Here is a 12,500-nt window from a genome sequence, read left to right as displayed (position 1 = left end):
AAAGAAAAAAAGAGAAAAAGAAAGAAAGAAAAGAAATAAAAAAGATAGGGAAAATAATTGTAACCAAATTTTTAAAAAAAGGGGGGTGGGGGGGGGGGCGGGAGCAACATTTCCATCTTTCCAAACTCCCAAACAATGATAAGTTCCAATTCATTTTCCAATATCCAAAATATATCAAAATCATCTGCCATTGTAGTTGAATCAATTTCACAACATAGAAAATATCACTTCGTCAATAAAACAAAACTACCCCATTTGACTCACAATTATCACTTTATTCTCTTGTATTGTTAATACAATCATGCCATTTTCACAACAATCCGTAACAAAAGTTTATATTATAACATATATTTGGCTACCAATGGCAAATATCCGTAAAGCCAGAACAAAACAAAAAAGGGCAAAAAAGAATAATACAAAAACAAAATCAACACCCACTATAAAAGTGAATCAACCAAATTATAAGGACACGGTACTGAAGTGGTGAGTTAAAATCGACGTCAGCAATGTCATCGACTGGACTTAATCATTTATACCAGTCAATACATTTTATTTACAACAAATTCACAGTACATAAACAACTTCCACAAACCACATAATTGTATTACGGTTGTTTGCAAACATGAAATTGTGACATACATTTCAAAGGATAGAACGTAAAGAAGGAATTATTCAGATGAAGTGATAACACCCAGCTAGAGTTCTTCCCCTTTGCAAATGCTATGGATAGAACCAAATTGACGTCTCTCAGAACGTTGTTATTGTTTTTAGACAATCATTTTTACGAGTAGAATTCTCACTAAATCGTATTAACCAGACTACAGATAGAACGAAGATGACGCCACTCTGGTCTTTGTTATTTATCTTTTGCAATCCATGTTTATGAGTAATTCTCACTAAATTGCATTAACGAGACTATATATATACGTCCAAGATTATACACAGTTTTGTGTGTTGGTTCCTTTTTTTTCAGGATGGCAATGTTGTGAGCTTCTTAGCCAAGCGCATACTATCTATAAACGTTAAAGTTACACATTGTTTTGTGTGTTGATTCGTTATATCCAGTTGGAGTATGTTATGAGTTGTGAGTAGATAGTATGAGCTTGGCTGAGAAACTCAACATTGCCATCTGGAAGTATAACGGATCAATACACAAAACTGTGTAACCATGAATTTTTATAGTCTGGATAATGCAGTTAACTGAGAATTACACATAAACGTGGATAGGCAAATAACAATAACGAAGCAACGAAAAAGCAACGAAAAACGAAATATGAAATGCACTTATTTGCAGGTCTGATAACCCAATTCATAAAACAATTATTTCAACACGATTATTGTACCGAAACGGCCCAATATATTTTGTATTTCGGCGTTTCTGAAGCCGTTCCACATTAAAGTCATATTCTTCGTCCATTTCTATTTCCAGACCTCTGACACCTCACAGCCATAATCAACAACCTCAATCTCACCTTCGTTCACAAATTGATAGAATTCAATAACAATTATTTACATATGTACATGAGCAAAATATACTGAGATACTTTCATAACTTGAGACAACAGGGAGAAAAAACAATCAACAGATATAGCACTGCCGTGCTATGACCCCCCCCCCCCCTAAAAAAAAATGGCCAGAAAACTCGTCCTCCAAATATCGATTGATTGAAAAGAGGGTCGTCTTGTCAAAAACTCTCAAACCAAAGACTTCAAGAAAGTCTTAGGTTTGGGAGGTTTTGACAAGTTGAAGGTCATTCGGTCGATATTTGAAGGACGATTTTTATAGCCAAATTGTTAAAAACTGTGCGTGGGGGGGGGGGGGGGGGGGTTCACAATGCGGCAGTAGTACAGGTGTTCTTGATCAACACAAACTCTGTTGAGACTAGAACTGGTAAAACAAAAATGCAATCATATCCTAATAACGGGTTGTTTCGTCGACTGCGAGGAGAAAAAGAGGAGTTAGGAAGTTGAAGTTGAACTTCAATTAAATCAACAAAGAAAAATAATGTGGACGTTTCGGGGCTCCCCTATCTCAACAGAAATGGGCGATATAGATACACATTTGTTAATTCGATTTTGGGTCAAATAATCACTCGTCCACCTTGTTGAGAAAGAGGAAAAAGCCCTTTAATGTTTTTGTTAATTCAACTTTAAGTTCAAATTCAACTTCAGCATTGTATTGTGGTTTTTCTTTCTCACTCTCTCTCTCTCTCTCTCTCTCTCTCTCTCTCTCTCTCTCTCTCTCTCTCTCTCTCTCTATATATATATATATATATATATATATATATATATATATATCTTTTCGGGGGGGGAGGAGGGTGTAACATTTTATTGTACGTTTTTGGTCCTCAAACTCAACCTTTTCATCTTAAAGTCCAACATAGAATAAAAGTTTTATTTATCGGGAACTACTCGTATGTGAACAACATTATCAGATACTATGTGAACAAAATCTTATCAATTATCATGTTCGTTGTCTTATTCATCTCCACGGGTCAAAAACAAATAAACACGAAACTCCACACCATATTAATGTCTGTTGAAGCTAATTTTCATTATCATCGTCTTCTTTCTCTTCTTTGCTTTTTCCTCTTAAATTTTCTGAGCTTCAAGGAGCAACATTTTCACATACATATGTGTATATTATTAAAATGACCCAAAAATATAGATTTATAAAACGAATGCATGATCTAAAGGTCTAGTGTAAGTACGTATAATTTTAATATCAAATAGCGTATTTGTAAGAAATCAAAAACATGCAAAATTCAATCAGGTATTATATTTACTGTGGTCAAACATAGACTAAATAATCATCCAGTTTATAAGAGACTACTTACAACATATCATTTGTCCAATGAACAGGCATAATTCCAAATTTTAAAAATAAGAAATAAATAAAAATTAAAATTTATAAAGAAAGAAAAGAAATAAAAACACGAACCAAACCTCACGTATGTAGGAAGTTCAGTGAAAACTAATCTCCGTGTGGCGTGGTCTCAATGCATATTCCAAAATGTGATAAAAGTAAAAGCATCTTGTTCTTAAGGTCTTGGAGTCTTTCTATTTCAGCCAGAAGCTTTGCCTTTCTGTCCTCTTCCGATCTACATTGCTGGTTGGGAAAGAAAATAATGTGGGACATACATGTTTTGTGAGCGGTTCCCTATAGATCAAATGGTAGAGCACTACACACCCACACATACACACACACATATCTACACACACACACACACACACACATATATATATACACACGTACACACATACTCACACACAAGGAAAGGAATTGGTACCGGTCATACTTTATCGGATTTTTTATCTTCTTACAACCCCCCCCCCCCCCCCCCATTCCATGTGTCCACACAGCAGTGATTGGTTTTGTTCGATCTGGCGGAAAGAACTTTGTGAAAGAACATCGTCCTATCAAAATAGTAGCTAGCAATGGCTTATGTCGAAAATTGGAATGATATAAATGGCAAAGCAAGAGGTCACCTCTGAGATCAAACTTCGCATCACTCAATAAATTATTGATGACATTCAATTCAACAATACTCTAACAAGCCCTTTTTTCACTTTGAGAAAAAAGACATTCACTCCACATGTCAATCGAGTAAGTGATTTCAAATTACCAATGACTCTCAAACCTGAGAATTCATATCTTTTTTTTTAACCCTCAAAGATTGTATTTGTGGCTATGTTGTTTTGTGGTATGACATTCGCTTTCGGATCGGAAGGTCCTGAGTTCGAGCCTCGCTCCAGGCATATTTGAGTTCTTGGAAAAGGAAGGCTCTTTACTCACATTTTCCCACCTTATTCATGTGTAAAATGAGTACCTGACCATTAACAGCGTTGTTACTATCGGAAAAAAATTGTATTATCGCCTAACAGGCGTCATGTCTCGTTCTACAAGTTACGTGTTGCTGTTGGTCAGGTACCCCTTGCACAGCGCTTTGAGCACATTAAGTGGATATTGCGCTATATACATGCTCAAGGTTTTTAAATTTTTATTATTTCAATTCTAAATTAATTTTCAAGATCCATTCATCCCGACTTAATACCGTTTTGACGATGGATCACATAATATGAAATAAAAATTTCTGGCTAAAATGGAGAGGAAAAAAACGGTTTGTCAGATTATGTCAGAATATTGGTAGCAGCTCAAATAAGAGAGAAGAATGGATGAACAGTTGGGCAATGAGCACCACGGGTAGATGTATGTTTTCCCATATGACCACTCCTGTAAAGACTGATTGCCTAAATAAGCTCAGAAGACACCAGCAAAGCATCATCTTTCAACTAAGAACACAACACATACCGCTCAACAACCATTTAAGCAAAATTACAAAAGACACATCCCCTTCCTGCCCCCTATGTCAACACCCCAATGAAACACACACCACTTGTTGAATGTCAACCTCTTGAAGACCTGAGATGCACATTCCTCCCACCAAATCCAAGCATCAGTAACACACTTTATGGTCACCTGGAACAACTACAAAAGACATCTAACTTCTACGTCATGGCACAAGACCGAAGGGCTAGAGCTCAGGTGGTCGCTGGTTCGGATAAGTAAGTAAGTAAGTAAGTAAGTAGCAGCTCAAACGAGTTCTTACCGATGTCAATTCTTCTTGCTGTTCTTTCCTGCGTGATCTCATTTTGGCGGCTGCTAGCCTGTTGGCTTCAAGTCGACGTTTTCGTTTCACCTTCTCTTCGTCTGTCAACTGAAAATAATTTCAGAAAAAAATTCGTTGTAAACTCGTAAATCAGAAGGAAAAATAAGTTTTCTAGATAAACTGAATTCAACAAAATCGTCAACTGAAAATAATTTCAGACAACACTCGTTGTAAACTCGTAAATCAGAAGGAAAATAAAGAAGCTTTCTAGATAAATTGAACTCAGCAAAATCAGCATAAGTTAACTTTTAGACCTGATGAGTTAAATTTATCAAGACTTGATTTTCAGAGAGCAAAATAATGAGCGACATGAAGTCATTAAGTTCGTACTCGTTAATCATATCCATTGCTCACGTATCATCTTTTAATGGACAATATTTCTCAACACAGCCTCCCATCTATTTCTCTTTGAAATGCTTTCTTAGAATCAAAACTGTTTTCCACACAAGATGTTAGAAATTTTCGAAATAAAAAAAATGAGGTCAAATTGATTCTCCTATCAACAAAACAGAATAACCAGAAAATTGAAACTGCACGTTTCGTTTCTGGTTATTGCTATCATTATTTGATTATTTAAAAAAAATTAAGTCACACAAAAATAAAGATATTAAATATATTACCTGGTTTGAGGATGGCGAAGGAGCAGGATCAGATGGGACTTCTTGCATCCCTTGGACACAACGCTTATACATGATCTTCCTTTTCAACTCTTCCTTGATAAGAAGTGTCTGAGTTCCTGTTCGAAGGCATTCATTGTAGGCTTTTTCCAGCGCGGGATCGTCAGTTGCAGGACTGCATTTGACGTCGTGCTGATTTTGGCTGTTATCGATGGGTGTTAAAGTTAAACCCTGTTGTTGATGTTCCCCTGCCTCTTCGTATGTATTGTCGTTGGTGACAGGAATTAATGAATTGTTACTGCCTTGGAAATAGGAGATATCTTCAGGTGTATTTACTATCGATGGAATATATAACGCTGCATTGGAAGGATACCTTTTAGGAGGGTTAAGTTCAGAAACAACTTGTGATTTATTGTTAATTGATGAAGTTGAATTATTAGATGCAATTAGCGGATTCTGTGGTATTTCTAAAACTGTTTGAATTGCTGCCCTTATTGAAACCGACACATCTGAGCTGTTATTTGATGTGGTTTTAGGTTTTGAAACAGGCAAAGAGAATGCTGCAGGTTTATCTGAGATGCTTTCTTCTCGTTTGACACAAACGGCGTTGGATAAAATGCCATGAGGAGGAAATCCTATCGTGCCGTTGTTGCATATCATTTCTGGAACAGTAAAAATATCACATTTGATGGTTGGCTGGTCCGAAGACAATTTAGACCGCGTACTGTTGCATGTTGTTATGGTACTGACAATTGTGGGGATAGCGTCGCTGACATTAGAAAACGCATTGTCCAGATTAAGAATCTGTTCCGACTGAACATCTTGCAGTTTTCCATTGATGGGTCGACTAGTTTTATTAGAATCTGGAGCAATAAAAGCGGAAGTTGACGTGATCTCGTTACAAAAAGTAGTGGCACTTAATGATCTCACTGTAAAAGGGTGAGAATCGTTTACTTTGTTTGCTGCCTTGAGAGGCGATGGAGAAGTGACTGATGATGAATGGGATGGAATAATATGTAAATCAGTGTGACTTATTTCTTCATTGTTGGATGGAAGCAGTTGCGAATTAAAAGGCACGCTGTGAACATCGGGGCAAACATCATAATTGAGTGTATTATTGTTTATTGAATCTGATAAGGACACGCTGGTGATTGTCTGGGGCTGATTATTTGAATCGGTTGATCTATTACCGACGATTGGTGGTTTGAATGATGAATGGTCTGAGTTGGAAGATCCAAAGTCGTTACACTGTAGTAAAGTCTCCTGATTAATCCAATTATCATTACCACCGGTACTGACATTTGAAAATAATTTTTCGTTTCTTGTTTGATACGTGGTAGCGAAGTCAAAGCTTTGCTTCGTAGTGCTGGTTTCACTTAAACTATTTGCTGCATAGAAGCTGCTCGGAGAAACACTTGGGACTGATCTATTAGAGACGCCATGATTTGAATATGGTGAGGGGAAACTGGAGCTGGCATGTTGTTCATTACCAAGTGACGAACACCTTCGTGGAATTTTAAGTCTGGTGTAAGATGCCACATCTCCACTGGCCATTCTTTTGCGGGTAGGTGAAACAATACGATTAAAATTATTCTCCTCATTTGATAAATTTTTCGTGAACTTATTGCCGCCGCTCGCAATTCTTTTTCTCAATGAGGTAACGTAGGGATGAGTGCGTTCATCGATAGAAAAATTGCAAAAGGAATTGTCACATCCAAGATTGTCTCCAAAACCAGTGTCATTGCAATGGGAATGTGTCCTTTGATTAACTTCGTGATTAAAATCGTTTTCTGAGGTATTTGTGCCACACTCACGAGCTGCAGAGTCAAAATAATTCGCCCCATCCTTGCTTATTACCAAACAATTTTGAGAATCCTCTTCGATGTCGTCAAGAAAATCAAAGCCGTCATTTTCGTCAGTAAAGTCGAAGCCATTATTATGTTCAGACAATACCGTACTGGCAAAACTTTCAGATCGGTGGAAACTGTTCTCGACATCACGTGATTCATTTCTGTTGATAATATCGAGTTCCGTTGAGGATTCAAAAGGACTGAAGTTGTAAAGATCGTCGTTCATTCCTAGAAAACCAGATAAGCAGCTATCAAGTTCAAACCTGTCAAATTCATCGTCTTCATCTCTTGATTTGGAAGCAACTGGGATAGTGTCATTATAGTTGTAGTTGTCTGTGGTTTCTTCTTCGTATTCAAAAGGAGAAGGGGGAATAGGCTGGAAATATTTGTCATCGTCAATATTCTTATTATCTTTATGTTCAAAACAGTCGTATTCCTTCTTTTTTTCATAGACATTTTCATCAGCAAAAAGACTGTCCTCTTGGAAATTGTCAAAATATAGATTGTCATCAATGTTCATATAGTGCGAAGGCACTAGAATATGACTATCGTTGTTGTTGGTGGGGTTGTTGTTTACATAATTTCTGTTAAATGTGACGCCGTAGTCATTGTTTTCGTTTGTATTGTTATTGTTGATTACGACAATGTCAGTGTTATTGTGGGGAGGACATGAGTGATTTGCCATATCATCAACACTCTGGTGGTCGTTTTGGTCGTGGGAGGAAGGGGTGAGGTCGGTGGCAAAGAGCCTGGAATGATTCTGTTTCTGCATTTCCAGTGATTTGACGAAAGTTGTTGAAAAATCTAAGTCTCGAGGAAGATTGCATGGAGATGTTGTGTTCCCCGCACCAATGCACGTTTTATGCTGTGCTAGAGGAAAGAAATAAAAATAGAAATAATCATAATATGGCCTATAAATCATTTTTCACTACAAAACGTTAACATCTTATAGCAGCTCACGACATTTAATAATGATAACTAAACGGCGATGTCAAAAGTGAGAACAAATGTGACAAAAATGAGAGTTGGAACAAATAAGAAAAAGAGAGTAGTTGGGACATTACATAATTCTTTTATTTTCATTCCTTCATTAAACCTAACCACTAACTTCCCCGTAATTCTTGTATTCAATGCGTGTAAGCCAATCAAAGCCAGAATGTCAGAAAATTCAAGTATCTTTTTATTGTTATCTTTTTATACAATTGAGGCACGGGGCCATTAACAAAATCAGAGGAAACGAGTTAGACATATTCCATAGAAAACAATTAAGAAGAGTAGCCTACTTGGCATACACTATCCAACGAAAATATAAAATAAAACATTAATAAGGAAAATGCAAAGAAACTATCTCCACTCAAATGGTGGTGATAATGATGATGATGATGATGATGATGATGGTGATGACGATGATGATGATGATGATGATGATGATGATGATGATGATGATGATGATGATGATGATGATGATGATGGTGGTGGTAGTGGTGGTGGTGGTGAGGGTAGTGGTGATGAAAATGATGATGATGATGATGATGGGGGTGCTGTTGCTGGTTGTTATGGTACTAATGATGATGACGACGACGACCATGATGATGATGATGATGATGATGATGATGATGATGATGATATAATATTCTCAGCTTACAACTAACATATTATAAACTTATCTAACCCCTTACAATCAATACATATAAGATTCTTGAACTCCTAATGTTTGGAATTTCGAACAAATTCCCACTACCGTTGCGCAATGATTGGCTCTCAAATGTAACTATTTGATAAAAAGAGATATCACTGTGGTCAGGACATCATTACGCGTCAAAATATAATTTTGTCAAAACTGGTGCGTGCAAAGAATAACAATTGTTTGGGAAATGTTCATGATTTAAAAATAAAATTATTTGTTTGTTTTGTTTTTTGTTTGTGTGTTTGTTTGGGTTTTTTAAAACCATTTAATATTTTTGCTATCATGCTGTAGTAAAATCGGGTTTTCCCCAAAACCAAAAGATGTGTAATAATAATAAATTATTGTGTGTCAAGGTGGTGGCGTTGCACGGTCTTAGAAAATCCTCGTAGCCTCTATTACGTAATTATTATTTTTTTGTCAAGCAATAAGTTTTACAAAAGCTACGAACCAAATTCGGCGGTAAAACACTTCGATAGCATTCCCTTGGGAAAGTTTAACAAAATGTCTTTTTTCTCCTCCTCTTCTTGGAGGAGCTGAAGGTTAGATTAGAAGATAGCCCTACTCGTAACGTAAAGCAGCTTTGACTTTTAACGGAAACTGGCTTAACATCTTACACAAGTTGGGTGTCCCGATATCTCAATTGGTGAGATATCGCATTCGCTTCACATTCAAAGGGACTGAGATCGTACCACGTGAAATCGAGATTTTTTTTCTGACACTGACCCCCTCCACCTAGCCCCCCCCCCCCCCACACACACACACCTTGTCCACCGAGCATTTTGAGACGAGAGGCCACACATCATGAATAGGAAGAACATATGTAGTTATCTGTATCCAGAACCAGACAGTGGCAAAGCAGATAGGTATAGTTCTAGGCGCACATATTAGCAGGCATGATGACAAAACGCAATTCTGGGCCTGTTTTAACATTGTTGTACGTAATAGACAATATAAGCGTTGGTTTGAGATTATTTCTATTACAACAATGAGCTCATAATAATTTGGGTGATTGGACCTGCAAATAGGTACACGTCATAATGTTAACAATAAAGCAAATTGTTCTAGGCGCATCATTCACTGATTATCTTCAGTTCTACATGACAATTTATTCTTTGGTTCCAAGTATATTCAATTTGGCTGAAACACGATTGCTTTCTATTTAATTTAGCAGCTCTATATAGCGCAATATCTACTAAACGTGCTCAAAGCGCTTTACTAGGGATCCCGAGCCAACCGCAACACTTAACATGTAGGACGGGGCATGACGCCTGTTAGGCGATAATTTTTTTTTCTGACAGAGTCACGCTGTTAATGGCCAAGTATTCATTTTACACCTGAGGTGGATGAGAGAATATGAGTAAAGAGCCTTTTCCAAGGATTCAACTATGCGCCGCACAGAGAACCCATGATCTTCCAATCCGAAAGCGAGTGTCATACCACTAGACTTCATAGCCGCACAAATCAAAAATTGTAAAACTTGTACGAATGTCTTAGTCTGCAAACTTTACTAATAAGGCCGACTTGAGTTTAGAATTTTGAAATAGGATTTACCAATTAAGCTGGTAACTGACTTGTCAAAATAAATAAACATTTTTTTTATTACGAATCTAAAAATCTTGAGAATTCACGACGATAATTTCACGCAATGGCATCATTGTATGCATTTAAGAAAATCCAACAAAATGGCCGTCCGTTTTCTGTGACTTGATGAGAAAGTGTGTCAGTCGATGGGCGCTCTTCAATGTTGCAGGATATATTATTATCTACGAATTGCTTTTGTTTTGAGTGAGTGTCTTGTTGTTTTTTCCCCTATGTTTTGCTTTTGTTTAAGTACGTACATATTTAATGAGTTCAAATGTGTTAAATCAATTATGGTTGTCAACTTTTTAATGTGGTTTTAGATTTGATTTTTGAAAGCCTATTTTTTGTTCTCATTGTCACCAATATACGAAAAGATAAAAAGTTGTCCGATTTGACAAGAAATAATAAGATACAAATGATAAAAGTATACTTTTGTTTATTGACGCATTACACGAAATAACAAAAGATTTAGTACAAAAACAATTTTTCGCGGCGGTGGTGGGGTTTGAACCTGCGACCTTATTGGTACGACAACTCCGCCTGGCAGGTGAGAGCGTGGCTCTACCGTGTGAGCTATGCGCCGCGAAAAATTTTTATTCTCTATTGTCTTCTGGCACTTTTCTACTCACTTCATATCTTGTTGTTACCAACATAAGTGCCTGCTCCACTCACTTTTCTGAATTAAAAATTCACCCCATACACCGGAGCATACTCAATGTCTCAATCGTTTCTATGTTATATGTTTGTGTTGAGAATATTGGCTGTTAAGCTTAACTGCTGGTCAAAATACTTCGCGATGGTGGTGGGCGAACGAATCGGCGGTCCCAGAAGTGGGTGAGAGAGGGATCTAGAAATGACTTGGGTTTGAAACGAATATTTTTGTGTTCGTGGATAGCTCACACGGTAGAGCCACGCTCTCACCTGCCAGGCGGAGTTGTCGTACCAATAAGGTCGCAGGTTCAAACCCCACCACCGCCGCGAAAAATTTTTATTCTCTATTGTCTTCTGGCACTTTTCTACTCACTTCATATCTTGTTGTTAAAAACAATTAGAACAGCCTGGAATAAATCAATTCAAAATTGGTAGTTCCGTGATTGGTCCGAGAAAGAATAAAACATGTTACTAGTATTACAAGGGTTTGTCATGCAAACAAATCATGCAGTTCATATCAATAAACTCACCTGTACGAATCCACCAACAAAAATACTGTCTAAATTGAAATAAACTTTTTCGTTTTCCTGACACAAGTCACAAATAATGGAATCATCAATTTGAACAGTAAGTACTTCATGGGCCACATCTCGATTATTAATCATCTGCTAACAAAAAAGATGAATAAAAGTGGGCATTGCATTGTGCCATACTACCTGCATTATCAGCACTTAATTCGTCCGATAAGATAAATGATAACGTTAATATCACATAAATATGTTTTTTAAATCTTAAGACTCGCGTTTAAAACCCGATGGTCTAGTCGAGTCTGAAAACGACCCTCGGTATTTGCCCTTTGCATCATTTCCCATGCATTGTTGTTGTTTTTGTTTACACGACCCAGCAATTCACCGGTAACACAACAAACAAGTCATTTTAAACACATGCAATCAAATATAGCCATGAGTCATTAACACAGATCGATAAATATCTAATACACGATTACTTACCGATCCGTGGCTCCTTCGCCAAGCGCCGTTAGTTTGAATGAAAAAGAAGCCAATAGTTTTCACAAAACGCCGACAAGTTTGTACACGTTCTGCGACCTCAGCTAATCGCATTCACGAGTCGGGAAGGAGGATGACAAGTTACTAAGAATAGACAGTAGTAGGGGAATACCCTAGCGGAAGCCGCTCTATAACTGGGTCATGATTCTTCAAATTTGTTTTGTCACTGTTGTTGTAATGTCGTTAGGTAAAGAATTTTTAATAACAGCAACAAGTTAAATACACTTCAGTTTCAAAATACATCGACAAAATACGTTCTATTTGATAATACAAAGTATGAACTGAAATCCCACAGTTCAACGCACGTGTTTGTGGCTTGTCCTCAAAACGTACACAAAACGAATTTCGTCCTTGAACGTCATTATTATTTTGGGATAT

At 37.1% G+C, this 12,500-nt stretch overlaps 1 protein-coding gene across 1 annotated transcript; it reads right to left on the bottom strand.

Moving 5' to 3' along the window:
• Nucleotides 1–2,591: 2,591 nt before the first annotated feature.
• On the bottom strand, nucleotides 2,592–12,151 carry LOC144963834 (uncharacterized). Its single transcript, XM_078897776.1, has 4 exons — nucleotides 12,066–12,151; nucleotides 5,290–8,006; nucleotides 4,610–4,717; nucleotides 2,592–3,108 (listed from the first exon to the last, which is right to left on the bottom strand). The coding sequence occupies exons 2-4, from the start codon at nucleotides 7,906–7,908 to the stop codon at nucleotides 2,974–2,976; spliced, it is 2,862 nt and encodes a 953-aa protein (XP_078753902.1). The 5' UTR covers nucleotides 7,909–8,006; nucleotides 12,066–12,151; the 3' UTR covers nucleotides 2,592–2,973.
• Nucleotides 12,152–12,500: the final 349 nt, after the last annotated feature.

This window comes from Berghia stephanieae, chromosome 1, assembly GCF_034508935.2.
Source record: "Berghia stephanieae isolate SIO BIC M18660-M18661 chromosome 1, UCSD_Bste_1.3, whole genome shotgun sequence".
NCBI lineage: Eukaryota > Metazoa > Mollusca > Gastropoda > Nudibranchia > Aeolidiidae > Berghia > Berghia stephanieae.
The sequence above is the reverse complement of the archived record's forward strand: the minus strand, read 5'-3'. Positions and strand labels throughout refer to the sequence as shown.